The sequence below is a fragment of the Silurus meridionalis genome, chromosome 3 (assembly GCF_014805685.1).
Source record: "Silurus meridionalis isolate SWU-2019-XX chromosome 3, ASM1480568v1, whole genome shotgun sequence".
Taxonomy (NCBI): Eukaryota; Metazoa; Chordata; class Actinopteri; order Siluriformes; family Siluridae; genus Silurus; species Silurus meridionalis.
The window spans coordinates 29,825,183-29,841,361 of NC_060886.1; the positions used below are offsets into that span (position 1 = coordinate 29,825,183).

At 41.1% G+C, this 16,179-nt stretch overlaps 1 protein-coding gene across 1 annotated transcript in view; it reads left to right on the top strand.

Moving 5' to 3' along the window:
• The window catches only part of kif5c (kinesin family member 5C), a 30,478-nt gene extending 16,627 nt beyond the window's left edge, over positions 1–13,851 (top strand). The window contains exons 12-26 of the mRNA XM_046845760.1: positions 962–1,128; positions 1,663–1,731; positions 3,312–3,518; positions 3,692–3,838; positions 4,046–4,234; positions 5,318–5,435; positions 6,087–6,163; positions 6,362–6,471; positions 8,963–9,064; positions 9,228–9,288; positions 9,391–9,462; positions 9,938–10,042; positions 10,154–10,370; positions 10,529–10,734; positions 12,691–13,851. Of these exons, the coding sequence (XP_046701716.1) occupies positions 962–1,128; positions 1,663–1,731; positions 3,312–3,518; positions 3,692–3,838; positions 4,046–4,234; positions 5,318–5,435; positions 6,087–6,163; positions 6,362–6,471; positions 8,963–9,064; positions 9,228–9,288; positions 9,391–9,462; positions 9,938–10,042; positions 10,154–10,370; positions 10,529–10,728 (1,841 nt within the window). The 3' untranslated portion in view covers positions 10,729–10,734; positions 12,691–13,851. The remainder of the gene's footprint in view (positions 1–961; positions 1,129–1,662; positions 1,732–3,311; positions 3,519–3,691; positions 3,839–4,045; positions 4,235–5,317; positions 5,436–6,086; positions 6,164–6,361; positions 6,472–8,962; positions 9,065–9,227; positions 9,289–9,390; positions 9,463–9,937; positions 10,043–10,153; positions 10,371–10,528; positions 10,735–12,690) is intronic.
• Positions 13,852–16,179: the final 2,328 nt, after the last annotated feature.

Below are 16,179 nucleotides of genomic sequence, written 5' to 3' on the forward strand. Positions count from 1 at the left end.
TACAGCTTAGGTTGTGCGTCAGTAAATGGTAGGTTGTGAGAGAAATTTTTTTGACATATCCCAGCTTGTTAGGAAAATTGGGTCAGAGCACAGGGTCAGCCATTGTACAGCAACGCTGGAGTAGTATTCATCTTCCTCTAGTACTAGGCCAGCTCCATGATGCTTTACATGCGATGGAGTGGAAGATCTCCTGCTATAGAGCTCTGACATTTCCTCCAACCATCCAATCAGTAATCCAGAGCTGTAATCATGAGCTTCAATATAAAGGCATTAAACTTGATCTACTCAACCCAACCCAATGAAAAGGTACAAATGTTTATAATGTAAAATATTGCTTTGCAAACGATATCTCTATAATGACTTTGTGTTTTCTGATGCTCGTTCCTTCAATCTGTAATCTGTAAAAGTAATTGGCCTACTTCTTTTACACACTAATCATGGAACAAACATCATTATTTCCGAGAGGAACTTTCACTCAGATGATTATTCTTACAGACATTCAAAATATCGAAGGTGCATGTGCAGACATTATCGTCTACTGAAGCTTGCGTTTTTTATTTTTTATTTAAATAAATGTTATTATGGAAATTGAGCTTGGACAGGCAGAGTTTCGAATTCCATCTCTGTAAGAGACCACGTCTCGTCTTACGGATGCGCCTTAACTGGTACTGAAAGCTTTTGTAGGCAGGAAGATGGGCTGTATAATAAATAAGCAATGGAAGCATCCTAATATTCAAATATGTGTCCTGCTTCTGTGAACATTGGGGTTTTAAAATGCCTTTTTTGGCTTCCACTGACATTTTTCATCCGATTGCTGGACTCTGATTATCTTCAGCTAACATAGAGTCACTATTAAAATACTAAACGGGTACCAATACTTTTGCAAAAAATTGTATTTGAATTCAATTCAGTTGAATTCAACGAGTGCAGTAACAAAAAAAACCCCTCTATCTCTCTCTAGGTGAAGCAGTTCCAGTTGAAGAGCAGCAGAAAAGAAAGGAAATAAAGAACGTGGAAGCCACACCCACAATCGAAAGTCTGGCTCCGCCTCCCCTGCCACTTTGTGACACAGAGAAGACCCAGTATGAGGAGCTGATCAATGATCTTTACCAGCAGCTTGATGATAAGGTACAGTAGCTACCACTAAAAAATAATAGCACAGACATCAAGCTTATTCACACAAATCTCCACAAAATCTAGTGGAACATCATCCAGAAGATCGGAGGTTATTATTAGAGGTCGACCGATTCATTGGTTTTGCTGATTAATCGCCACCGATAGTCGGTTGCTGATAAAATCCATACTGATAGTTTTTCCGGGTTGTATTATACTGTGCAAGAGCAGCCTCTAGAGGCGAATCACTGACACTATGTGCTGTTTATTTGAAGTCACTTTTTGTTTCAGTTTGAATGCATGTATTTTCCTGAAAATGTTCATGATTCAGTAAATTTTTTGTAACAAAATTCAGTACCATGTTGCATGGAGTGTTATGATTGTCTGTTTGACAGATTTATGTGCTTACCGTGCGTTTTCTCTGGAAAGGTTGATAACAGGTGGTCACTCTATTTATCTGTCTGCCTTCCTGTCTCTTTTTCTCTTTCTCACACACACACACACACACACACACACACACACACACACACACACGCATTTCCTGACCAGGACGATGAGATCAATCAGCACAGTCAGCTGGCAGAGTCCCTGAAACAGCAGATGGTGGATCAGGATGAGGTGAGCAAACTCCATCATACACCATCTCCGTCACCCAACATTTATAGCATATGCATAATCGCTTGAGAAGCTCTGCCCTAGTTATTAACGCTAATGTTTGTGTCCTGGGCTTTACAGCAATCTAGTCATGGCTATTAGACTGTAGGTAACCATGAAAGCCACATCTGGTATTGTGTCTTATGCACCATGTTATTACTTAACACCCCTGTAGAGCAGGTTATATACTGCAATGTAGAGCTTTGTGTCATCATGACTCAAACGCCTTCAGCATGTAAAGTCATACACCAGCTAGGAAACTAACACGATCTAACGGTGATCTATTGCCACCTGCTGGCTGGTACTACACCTGCATCACTCTGGTAAAGAGTAAATAAAATACAGGATATAAACTGGAAATAAGATAAAATAAAAAAACATTTTGTCTTTGTGCTGTTTAAAATGACAAATATATTTTTATATGCAGATATATTATATTTTTATATGCAGATATAAATATCTGATATTTTTATAAGCTGGTTATAGAAAAACCTAGATTTCATAATCATTATCATCAATATCCTGCTAAACAGTTTCTATGAGATTCAATAAGAGTCTTAAATCCATGTTAGACACATAAGGAACATCTATGGGAATCATGTTGCCATGGAAACAGCTTTATATCATCCACCATCTGGCTTCTGCCCACATTTTCAAAAGCGTGATGGCCATAACATGGATATTAAAATAAATCTATATATTTTTTAATAATCCTTTCATGCAATTCTCATATTTGCTAAAATGTTTCACATTTTACCCAAAAACAAAGATTCTGCACGCCCTGATCACTCCATCAAATGATCCTGAGCTGTTCAATGGTGAATAAATGTTTTTACACCAGTCCAGTGTTTTTGGGTAAAAGTCCGTCAGAGGAGCACATCCTGTCTTGGTGGTCAAAAAAAGGAAGCGGTAGCTCAGTGTTTAAGATGTTAGACATTTATTCAGAAGGTTGTGAGTTTAAATACTACTAAGCTGCCACTGATGGGCCCCTTTAGCAACTCAACCACCACCATGCTTCACCAGTGGTATGGGATTATAATATCTTTTGGAATTGATCATCAGAAATTTCTGCAGCTCTGTTAATGTTTCTGCAGGCCTCCCTCTGTCTTGTCCAGTGGGACGTCTCGTTTTTAGAGATGGCTCTGTAGTGCTCTGTTTGTCCAGTGGTACATTTCATATTCTGGAAATTGTTGTATACTGCTGATATATCACAAATGTGAATCAAATAAGTGAAGACGATTCTGCTGGAAGTCCATGACCCAGGAAATGGTAGCTTAGTGTTTAAGGCTTTGGGTTACCAATCAGAAAGTCGGGGGTTCAAGCACCAGGATTGCCAAGTTGCCATATTTGTGCCCTTGACCAGGGCACCTTAATGTTCTGTGCTCCAGCGGGCACTGTTTAATGGCTGACCCCAGCTTCTTAACATCACTAGGATATGCAAAGAACATATTCCCACTGTGCTGTAACGTCCATGACAAGCCCCTTTATCCCTTTTCACCCTGAATGAATTCTAACGTCTCTCCGCATCACCTGCATCCCCGCAGCTTTTAGCGTCGACACGGCACGACTGCGAGAAGCTCCAGAACGACCTGATGCGTCTGCAGCGTGATCACGAGGCCGCCAAAGAGGAGGTCAAGGAGGTGCTGCAAGCGCTGGAGGAACTCGCCGTCAACTACGACCAGAAGAGCCACGAGTTGGAGGAGAAAGGACGGAGCAACGTCCAGCTCAACGACGAGTTAACGCAGAAGAGCGTGAGTACGACAATGAGAGCAAGGTCACGATGGAGAGAAGAAGTAGGAGATTACTGTATTCGTCAGATAATTGTATTAGTGTATGGATGGAGACGTTGTGATTTTATTAACGGTGATATGGTGCTGCAGGTGTTGGCAATCTGTGACAACAGATATGTTTGTTCTTGTTACAGACAATCCTGTGCACCTTGGAAAGGGATCTGGCCATGCTGCAGGACGTGAGTGGACACCACAAAAAGAGATCTGCGGAGATCCTCAGCATGCTGCTGCGAGAGCTCGCAGAGATCGGTAGTGTCATCGGCACCAGCGAGCTCAAGACGGTAAGATTGCCATATCAGTGATGTGAGGAGGTCTGGGGTGCAGCCCAATAGGGTTGAGATCAGAGCTCTATAGCTGGAGATCTTCCACTCCAACCCATGTAAAGCATATCTTTATTTTTTTAGTTTTACATATTACATTAAAGAGAGTTCATTAATTTAATAAAGGAATTATTGTATTGTTATCTGCTTTCTTTTGCCTTTCGGCAGACAGCAGAGGGCCCTGGAGGGATGGAAGAGGAGTTTACCATGGCACGCCTCTTCATCAGCAAAATGAAATCGGAGGTGAAGTCCCTGGTGAACCGCAGCAAACAACTGGAAGGAGCTCAAGTGGAAACGACACGTAAGATTCAGGCCAACGAGAAAGAGCTCGCGTCCTGCCAGCTCCTCATCTCACAGGTCAGTCAGGATTCGTTCGTGGTCCAAAAATCTAGTTATTGCAAAAAGTTGAGCGATCTTGAATACTGAATATAAATTCTAGAATGTTACGCTATGATTTCTGAGCCGCGAATTTCCTCGGCGAGACGATCGTTTTTAATACGTCACATGCCCATGTTTGCAATGGACTTCTAAAGGGGGTGGAGCAAATGACATCAAGTGACATCAGTAATTCACCCAGCATTCGATTCCCCTCCCTGTGCTGAGCATTTAGAAGTGGTACACGCCCGTCCCACTAAAGTTTTGCATTTTCGTGGGTTCACATAACGTGTTTTGGCACTTAACCAACGATTCTCTTGACCGTACCGAATGGTTTAATGTGGCACACAACAGATAAGTGTCAAACTCCCCATTCATTCTCTACGGGGTCAGAAATTGCGCAGATTTCCCAGAATTCCGAGCGGGTCTCAGGTTCGTGGGGGCGTATGGCCACAAGCAAATTCGTACCAGCTACGAGTGAATATGTCATACGTGCTTGTTGGATGCCCGAAGGCCGATCTGCGACACCCGGGTTTTCGGCGCCGTTAATTTTCTGTGGGCAAAAACCTACCGCTTCTGGTCATGTGATCGAAAAAGGAAAATTAAAGCATTTTAAGCACCACTAATTACACTTCAAGCCCAGTACAGTTCTGCATGCACCCCATTGCAATGCAGGGAAACCCCCGAGTATACGCCATCATAGACACTCAGCAGTGCTCTCTAGTGGTAGAAACAGGTGATCCCATATCCCAATAGTATTGCATTGCCACAGAATGGATTGTAGTTGTTACTAAATTGTGAAATGTAGTAGGAACATCACGAAAGGCATTGAGATATATTAATGAAGCACTGCAGCTAAGCATAACCAGGCCTCTTTTTGTCACAATAAAACGATGTTTAAAATATGTATTTTAAAATCAATGTCTTTGAAAAAGCACCTGTAAAGCCCATGTGTCCAGAGAGTACGGTTCGACATGTTAATTTATTTTTATGTGCTTTTAAAAATATCCATAAAGTCTCAGTCATTACTGAGTGCATGAGTGCGTCTGTGTCTAACTGCTCCAGCTCCAGGCCAAGATCAGATCCCTGAGCGACTACATGCAGAACATGGAACAAAAGAAGAGGCAGCTGGAGGAGAGCCAGGACTCGCTGATGGAGGAGCTGGCCAGACTCCACGCTCAGGGTTTGTCTTGTACAAACGTATTCACTACACAATTTTTGCTTCCAGAGTTTATCGGTCACCCTGCAGTAAAGCACAGATTGGTAGAAAGCTGCAGTGTTGGTTGTCCTTCTGGAACTTTGTCCCATCTCTACCCAGGATCTCTTACTGATGCACTTCTCCCCATGATTGCTCAGTTTGCCCGGGTGACCAGCTCTTACAAGAGTCCTGGTTGTGCCACACACAATTTGGAGGCCACAGTGGTCCTGGCAATCTTCAGTATGAAAGCCTTTTTTGAATCCATCTCCAGAGCTGTCTTTGAGTTCTGCAGGCAGTTCCTTTGACCTCATAGCTTGGTTTTTGCTTTGATATGCGTTGTAGGCTGTGAGGGCCCCCAATAGACAGGGGTGTGCCTCTCCAAATCATGTCCAACCAATAAACTTTTCCACAAGTAGACTCCAGTCAAGGTGTAGAAACCTCTCAGGAATGGTAAATAAAAACTGGGAGGCACCTGAGCTCATTTTCAAGTGACGTTGCACAAAATGTACAGACATTTCTAGAATTCTGTTGATTGTGGTATCAGGAGCAACATAACATTGGAAGAAAAAAAAAAGAATATTTGATATATATTTATTCGCAAGTAATTACGTGTTCGTTGCATCGTTGCTGATCTAGAAAAGATGCACGAGGTGTCCGTGATGGACAAGGAGATGGAACACATGAACAAGATGAAGGATGCCGAAGAGATGAAGGTATAGAACAATGTGATCTCTGCCACCAGCGCCACTCTATTTACATGAACATGTAAAGGTTTAGAGTGTATTTACTGTATTTACATTACAAGTTAGACGTTTGGACACATCTGTTCCCAGGATCCAAAAGTTTTCTTGATTTTTGCTATTTAAAAAAATTATTACCTAAAAATAGATATTTGCATTTTCTGCATGTAGAAGGCGCTGCAGGAGCAGATGGAAGGTCACAGCGAGGCCCATCAGAAGCAGCTCTCACGCCTGCGAGATGAGATTGATGAGAAGCAGAAGATCTTGGACAAGCTGAGAGAGTTAAGAGCTAAAAAAGAAAATGACTAACTTACGACATATCTAACATGGCTAACAAAAAGTAGTTGAGTAGTAGAATCCATCCTACTCCTAACCCTACTTTATCCCCCCTAACTTCCTAATTACCCCAAACTTTACCCTCCTACCCCCAACATAACGAACATGGCTAGCAGTAGTAATGTAGTAGTATATGCCATCTGACCCCTAACCCTACCCCAAACTTAACCCTAAGCCCCTACCCTAATCCTACCCCTAAGAGTAACCCTAACACAAACCCCTATCCCAGCCTTACTTATACTAACCCTACCCCAACACTAACCCTAACCCCTAACCTTACTACTACCCCAACCCTATACTAACCCTACCCCAACACTAACCCTAACCCCTAACCTTACTACTACTCAAACGCTATACTAACACTACCCTAACACTTACCCCTAACCTTACTACCACCCCAACCCTATACTAACCCTACCCCAACACTAACCCTAACCTTACTACTACCCTAACACTACCCCAACCCTAACCCCTAACCTTAATACTACCCCAACCCGATACTAACATTATCCCAACACTAACCCTAACCACTAACTCTACCCTAACACTAACCCTAACCTTACTACTAACCCTATACTAACCCTAACCTTTCTACTACCCTTAACCCTATTCTAACCCTACTCCAACACTAACCCTAATACTACCCCTAACCCTATACTAACCCTAACCCCTAACCTTACTATTACCTCAACCCTATACTAACAATACCTCAACACTTTCCCTACCACAAAACTAACCCTAACCTTACTACTAACCCTAACCCTATAATAGCCCTAACCTTACTATTACCCTCAACCCTATACTAACACTACCCCAACACTAACCCTAACATTAACACTACCCCTAACCCTATACTACGCCTACCCCAACACTAACCCTAACCTTAATACTACCCCTAACCCTATACTAAGCCTTCCCCAACACTAACCCTAACCTTAATACTACCCCTAACCCTATACTACGCCTACCCCAACACTAACCCTAACCTTAATACTACCCCTAACCCTATACTAAGCCTACCCCAACACTAACCCTATGCTAACCCTACCCCAACACTACCCCTAACCCTATACTAACCCTACCCCAACACTACCCCTAACCCTATACTAACCCTAATACTTTACTAACCCTACCCTAACACTACGCCTAACCCTATATTAACCCTAACCCCTAACCTTACTACTACCCTCAACCCTATACTAACACTACCCCAACACTAATCAGAACTCCTAACCTTACTACTACCACCCCTAACCCTATACTTACCCTACCCCAACACTACCCCTAACCCTATACTAACCCTACTTCAACACAAACCCTAACCCCTAACCTTACTACTACCCCTAACCCTATACTAACCCTAATGCCTAATCTTACTACTACCCCTAACCCTATACTAACCCTAACGCCTAACCTTACTACTACCCTTAACCCCTATACTAACCCTACCCCAACACTAACCCTAACCTTATTACTACCCCTTACCCCTATACTAACCCTACCCCAACACAAACCCTAACCTCTAGCCTTACTACTAACCCTACCCTAACACTACCTCTAATCCTATATTAACCCTACCCTAACACTACCCCTAATCCTATATTAACCCTACCCTAACACTACCCCTAACCCTATACTAACCCTACCCCAAATCTAACCCCTAACCCCTAACCCTATACTAACCCTAACCCCTAACCTTACTACTACCCCTAACCCTATACTAACCCTATACTAACCCTAACCCCTAAATTTACTGCTACCTCTAACCCTATACTAACCCTAAGACCTAACCTTACTTATACCCCTAACCCTATTTCTAACCCCACCCCAAGCCCTACTCCTAATACTGTTTTCCTCAGCCTTTGTTTTCCATTCCCTCATTAAAAAAATCCAAACATGTAGATTTTAAATATGACGAGTTTGAATCTTATGATAGCCCAAAACCTTTATCCTAACCCCTACTCCTAACCCCTACTCCTAACCCCTACTCTTAACCCCTACTCCTAACCCCTACTTAACTCCTACTTCTAACTCCTACTCCTAACCCCTACTCTTAACCCCTACTCCTAACCCCTACTCCTAACCCCTACTTCTAACTCCTACTTCTAACTCCTACTCCTAACCCCTACTCCTAACCCCTACCCCTGACAGTTTTACCCATTTCTTAATTCAAAATATTTGTAAATATTTTAAATGAAATGATGTACAGATATTAAATGAAATGATGTGTTTGAAACCATGTTGAGCCCTAACCCCTACCCGTACCCCCCACCCTCAATGTGTTCCTCAGCCTGTTCTTTTTTTTTTTTCAACAAAATGTACAGATATTAAATGACACGATTTTGAGTTTGAATCTCAGGAGCGCAATTGAATGACATTATTATTGTGTGTGAGAATTAAATCACCAACCTCTTTACCATGTTTCCTCTTCCCCAGTATAAACCAGTCTCTCCAGCTGGAGCAGAAAAAGCTCATATCTGACTACAACAAGCTACAGGAGGATGAACAGAAGAAGGACCAGATGCTACAGAAACTAATGTAAGTATTCTGTTGATGGTTGGTATTCGTTTGTTTTTTCTTCTCAGTGAGTGAACAGTTAATTCCCAATAAACATTTAAAGCACAATTTTATCTTTAAACATGCAAGTTCTTGTGCTAAATTTATTAACTGGTAGTGTATTTTTATTGTTTTTGTGATTTAGTCTATTAAATGAGAAACGGGAGCAGGCCAAGGAGGACCTGAAGGGTCTTGAAGAAACTGTGGTAGGTTCAAATCAGAATTGAAATTTTTATTCGTTTTAAAAATGAAATCCTGCGAATATTTCAAACGTTTCACCATTGTTTTCGCCTGCTTTCATTCCCCAGATGAAAGAGCTCCAAACTCTTCACGATCTGCGCAAACTCTTCATCGACGATCTCAACGCACGTGTCAGGATGGTAAATGTTGTGAAATGTTTGAGGATTTGGGTGGCTCTTAAAGCTGACTCGTCTTCCAGATGTGCTGATGACTGATGTACATGCTCGAACAGCAAGACCCGGGAAATGGTGCAACTCGAAGCTCTTGTAAAAGAGTGAAATGTAAAGTAAAAGAGTCATTGCGTCATCCAGCTGATATGAATCAGCGCTCTTGCAGATGTGCCCTTGCCTTTTTTTTTTTTTTTTTGCAATCTCAGCAGAAATTATCATGGAGCTCCAGGCGTCTGAGCATGAGATTTGTTATTTCTGGAGTATTTCCCTGAATATAAATTCCCCATTAGTGCCATTGTGCACTTTTCAGGAAGCAGAATGCCATGAATTAATTGGTCTTATCAAGAAATAATGTGAAGAATTCGTCGTAACACTTTCAACATTGAAGAACATCTACAAAGCGTTCTTCAGTGCTAGATCCACTGATCCACTGTTTTTCTCTTAGAATGTCGAGTTGGACTCGGACGAGGCAGGAAGCAGCCTGGCCCTGAAGCAGAAGATCATTTTCCTGGAGAACAATCTAGAACAGCTCACCAAAGTCCACAAACAGGTTCATATTATACTATTTCTTTCAACCGTCATAACATGCTCAGACGTACACATGTGCTGTCCAGGAGGCTGGGCAAAAAAAATCTTCACTTCTTCTTCAATGTTCCTCAAGTTGGTGCGTGACAATGCGGAGCTACGGTGCGAGCTGCCCAAGCTGGAGAAGCGTCTTCGAGCCACAGCCGAGCGCGTAAAATCCCTCGAGACGGCGTTAAGGGAGGCGAAGGAGAACGCCATGAGAGACCGCAGGCGCTACCAGCAGGAGGTGGAGAGAATCAAAGAGGCGGTCAGGGCCAAAAACCAGGCCAGGAGGAGCCACACAGCACAGATTGGTCAGTGTCTAGTCAGTCACTGAACCTTACTATTATAATTAGTTGTTAGCGTTATGTATTTTAGCCACAAGGGGGCAACATATTCACATTTATATATTGTTAACAATAAGGACTGTCCTTAAGTGTTTACTCAACAACCTTCCCTGTATGTCTTGTAGCCAAGCCGATTCGCGCCGGACACCATGCGTCATCAGGACATCATCACCCAGCAGCCTCTGGGTCTCCAGTTCATGCCATCAGAGGGGGTGCGGTTCAGAGCCCACGGCGTCATCACAACAACCAGATGCAAGCAGCTCAGCAGCAGCAGCAACATCAGCAGCACCACTACCCACAGCACAGCAGGAACAGCAACAAATAAAAGATGGTATAATCCAGTAGAGATGTGGTGTACTCAAAAAAACGTTAGATACACTTCATGTATATTTTATACATCACACATGTGGTTCTCCTCCTAAACTTTACCACAAAGTTAGAGGCTCAGAAGTCTATAAAATGAAATTTCCCTTCACTTGAACTACGAGACCCAAAACTGAAAGTCGGCTCCATGAAGATATGGTTTGGAGCGGAAGATCTCCTGCGATCTCCTGCTAAAGAGCTGTTTAGATGTCCACAACTTTCGTCCCAGATACTATAGAACGTGTGCACCGTCATAGCATATAGTTAGTTTCTTTACATATCAGCTTCCTTTAATCTTCAGGCGTGTTAGTGCAGCGCAAAAACGCGCCGATCTTCACCCCGTAGTGAATTTCAGAAATGCCGATGACCTCCAGGATTTTCATCGGTTAAACCGAGGAGCATTTACAGCTGCCTCGGCTCTACATCAGAGATTAATGTGCAAACGTCAAAGCGACACTCGCTGATTTATATCTGAGGTGCCCCTTGAGGTATTTTTTTGGAGGAAACATTTCCTCCCTTGCTTTAGATCCAGAGAGAAAAACAAGCAGAACGATGTGGATGTCGTTTTGCAAAAAAAAGAATCTGATCACGAGGGGAACTAATCGATGCTAGCAAGCTAACTAGGAGAGTCAATGCTAGCAAGCTAACTAGGAGAAGCTTATTGCGTCTAGTTTAGCATTGTGCTCACGTTCTATATCGTCACACACTTTATCCTTGGCTCGGAAATAACATCTGTACTTTGAAAGTCTTGAAATCGCTTGGTTTGGACTTCAATTCTACTCTTGTTTAATGCATGATGTTTCTCCTATTTGATTGTATACGTAGTTAGAGAAGTCCCTGGTTACCTCGTTCGTAAGTCGCTCCAGATTGAGATTAATGTTACTGTGCAAACAACCGCAGCTAATTAAGTTTCAGGAGCATGAGGAGATGTGCTTTTGGTTGGAAAGACAGAGTGCAAAAAAAAAATGGAGGTTTAAAAAAAGTACAAAAAGGTTCTCTGTCCTCAAATGTGAGGAACGCATGGGAAAATAGCTGCGAGCGGGACATTAGCGAAACCGTTCGGCGTTTTCTAAGGAGCGCCAGGCACATATGGATTGAGGCTTGGCTCGGTTTCCTGGCAGTTACGTAATCAGGGGTCAGCTTGGGATTGTTCTGGGCTGGAAAGCCGATGTCGACTTGCTGATCTGAAGTCGATTCATTTAGTTGCAGGCCTGGGATTGGGAGCTTAAATAATGATTTTTAGAAGGCACTTTGGATTCAAGCCATTTTGTGTATCTGTGCTCAGAATGGGCGTGGCCTAATCAGGGTTCCTGCTAGAGTAACGTTTAACTTCTAATCAGATGAACGTGGAAAGGAAGACAAGATTTTCCCGATATCACAACAAGCACCTTTTCTACTATGGGTAAAAGCTAGGGGACCATGAAGACTCCATGAAGCTATGCTTTACATGAGTTTGTTTTAAGGATCTTCTGGTATAGAGCTCTGAACTCAACCCTATTCAATAAATTGGAACGCTGCCTGAACCCCAGGCCTCCTCACCCTCTTTACTCATCAGTACCGGCTGAATGAGCATAATTTCCACAAAATCTAGCAGAACGTCTTCTTAGAAGATTGGAGATCATGTCAACAGTAAATGGAGAGTAAAAATGAGTGTTTATCTACAAAATGTCTGGAATATATGAGATCCGGCATCGTTTCGAAGCCCCAGGCATCAGTATAACCGCACACGCTGCTATTTTCCATAATTATCTTGTCATTCCAAAAAAAAAAAAGACATCTTCATTCAATTCCATCCCTATCGTGCAACAAAGTGCTGTCGAAGTTATATGTAAATGTCAATTTCTTGATGTCGTGCCAGTGAATTCCACGGTGAAACCTGTAACATGATCTATCAAAGCTTTTTGTCTTCTGTGTTCTCTTGCAGTAGGAGACTGACGGCTGGACTCCTGAGCTCGGCTGGACCTTTTATCCGTCTAGACGTCATCCGTCCACGTGGATTTTTTGGTGTAGTTCTGGAAAAAAGACGAAATGCCCTCTGATGTGTTGAGTGCTGGACAGAATCATCTTCATGCTATGGTGGACTGGTTTTATACGCATTTACATATACACACAATACAGTACATTATATGGGCAAAAGTATTGGGACACCTGACTTTTGCGGTTCTTTACCAAATTGTTAGCACAAAGTCGGAGAAACTAAATTTTTAAGATGTGTTTGGATGAAATATTGGCCTAACCCCAAACCTCCTCCGCTCACCCCACATCCGTATCTCTGAGCACAAATCTCCACAGAATCTACCTGAACATCTTTCCAGAAGACTTTAGCTTCTTATAACCGCAAAATGAGAACTAAATATGGAAAAGGATGTTCACGCACCAATCTTCTACTCAGGTGTCTACGATCTTTTCTCCGTACAGCGCACATGACAACACCACGTTGTCTGTAACATGCTATCGAGCACATCCTGAAACGAGAGCGCTAGTTCTCACTAGCTAATCGTGCGATTAGCGCCTCATCTGAAAGACATAAATCAGCATTTTTCGGCTAAATCCTGACACAAAGCACAGGAACGTTAAACACACATGACCTCTGGCTATATGTTACACCTCACACTGCTTATGTAGCTTTTATTGCACAATTATTAGAATGTCAAACATGTTTGTCATCATCTGTGTGTGTGTGTGTGTGTGTGTGTGTGCAATGCATACAAACATCGTAGCTACATCATTTAGCATTTATACTTGAATTGAAATCTCAGTTTTAAATCGGGACCCAAAACTCCTGATGGACCAGCTGAGAACCTTTAACACCCTTTAGTGTAACTCAAGGGGTTTTTCTGCGGTTCTTTAAATTGGCACAAGTTCAGTCGCTCTTCAGGGTTTTTTTTTCCTCTGTTTTTATTGCCTACCTGAAGCGTGTAGCGACACAACAGGGAATGTGGTCTTCTCTTCAGAACCTTTTTTTTATTTATTATTATTAACTTAACTCCTGTAACCTTATGGTCTTGCAGTGAGACAGACAGATCTTCACATTGAGCGAAAGTAAATGCACCCTTCGATTTTAAATGTCCTACTTTTTTTTTTTTTTTTTTTTTCTTTTTTTAATCAGTTTCTAATTCTTTTGTTTATAGTCACAGATTTCAAATTTGATTGTTATTATTTATGCAATTTATTGTTTCCATAGTAGGAAAACGATCTGTATATATTTTTTATTTTTTTCTAATTGTGTTATTTCATTTATTTATTTATTTATTTATACATTTTTCATAATTTGCCAGACCATATTGTATATCTATACCTATTTTATCTATCTACATTTTATGAACAAAAGTACTGGGACACCTGACTTTTCCAGCCATTTGTGGTTCTTTTTTTTCCAAAACTGGACGAAAAATAGTCTTTGGATGTGGGAGACTAACGTTTTTTCCCCAGCTTAAAAAAAATAAAAAATAATACAGCTTCATGGAGTGGACGATCTCCTGCGATAGATCTCCAGTTCTGTTAAACACCTTTAGGAGGAATTTTTCTGCCTGCACCCCAGGCCTCCTCACTTCACCTACATCAGTATTTGACTTAAGGAACGCCCTTGTGGCTGAATGAGCACAAATCTCCACAAATCTTTCCAGAACAGCGGCGGTTCTTATAGTAGCAAATAGGGTCTAAATGCAGAATGGGATGTTTATAAAAGTATTTTATGGTCAGGTGTCCACAAACTTTTTGTCCATGGTGTGTGTGTGTGTGTGTGTGTACGTTGTATTCATCCCTTAAAGCACAAACGCACACCTTGTGATCATAACACAAGTTATTGAATTCGAAACCTAAAGAAGCACATTTGATTACTAGTTTTGCTTTTTTTGGAGGAACAAAGTATATCATTTGAAAGGGAAAATGTATGAGATGCTATTGTTCGATAGAAAACCCAATCAATGTAATCTAATGGGTATCAATAGAACACACATTGTATGCCCACAGTGCATTATGGGTAATTCTATTCAGTTCCATTTTAAATGAAATGGCCATATAATGTATATACGTTCATTATGTTAATAATAAATATCTTACAGCTGATCAAAGCACATTTTCCTGGTATTTGGAATATTTCGGGTTAAGAACGACGCTCCTGCGCGTAAACGGTTTACGGAAAACAATCGCTTCCCTATTTCTTTTTCATTCCATCAATCTGTATAAATGCTTCATTTATTTTTATTTCACTTCGTTTCTGCCTCGATGCTGATCGAGCACTCATCATATCTACCTCATTTACATTCATCAGGATGCATAGATGAGAGAATATGTTCCTTTGAGCTGCCGTCTGTCTGTCTGTCTATCTATCTATCTATCTATCTATCTATCTATCTATCTATCTATCTATCTATCTATCTATCTATCTAGATTTTTGCTTGCTTTTATTACTGAAGTTGTACATTTTCTATTTGAAATTTTTTTTTATAGAATACTTTTATACCCCAGATGTTCTATCATGTCTTTTGTCAGAATGTATTGTGAATAAATTCTCCTCCTCCCCCCACATACACTTTCCAGATACACTGATCCCTTTTTCAGAAAAAAGGGATATAATTCAGTCATCATTAACTTTTTCTGGAATAAATTTATATATATATATATATATATATATATATATATATATATATATATATATATATATATATATATATATATATACATATATAAATTCGTTCCTCTTTTGGTAAAATGATGGTAAATCAGAGATCATTATCCATGTAGACCTTCAGTGTTGCATCAATAGAATCTGTACAAACCCAATCACTATCAGTATTGTATAGACGCAGAACGGATCACAGTTCGGTAAATCCGGTGGACTCTGCTGTGAAGAAACTTCTCGGACATCTGTGTTTCTTGTCCACAATTACATCATGGTGTTGCTCATCCATAAAAAATTGCATGGAAACAATCACAGAAATGAAGGAAACTGTGACTCAGTGGACTGATATCAACGTTGCACCATCTCCTACGATGCTTCGGTGAGACATCGGTGAATAACAGTGATTCCATCCAAGTATTCCATTCTGTGATACTCGTGTGTCGGCCGTGTTCCCTGTTCTGTCATGTATCTTTCACAGGCGTAAATGTTCTGATGGATCCTGAAAATAAATGGAGGAGACACGAGGAGACATTTGTATCATGTATACTTGCATGTTGCAGAAGGACATTTCTAGAAAGGAAATAAAACTATTAAATAATTGTCAAAAAATGTAATTTCTTTTGTGTCTTTGTTTTTTCCCACCAATCTTAGCATCCCTGCCTTATTACGATGACCAATATGATGATGCAGTGTTCTCAGATTTCCGTTCAACACAATACGATTCAATGCGATACTATGCAATGGAACGATACTATTCAATTCAATATGCTACTGGTCGTTTGCTTTTAT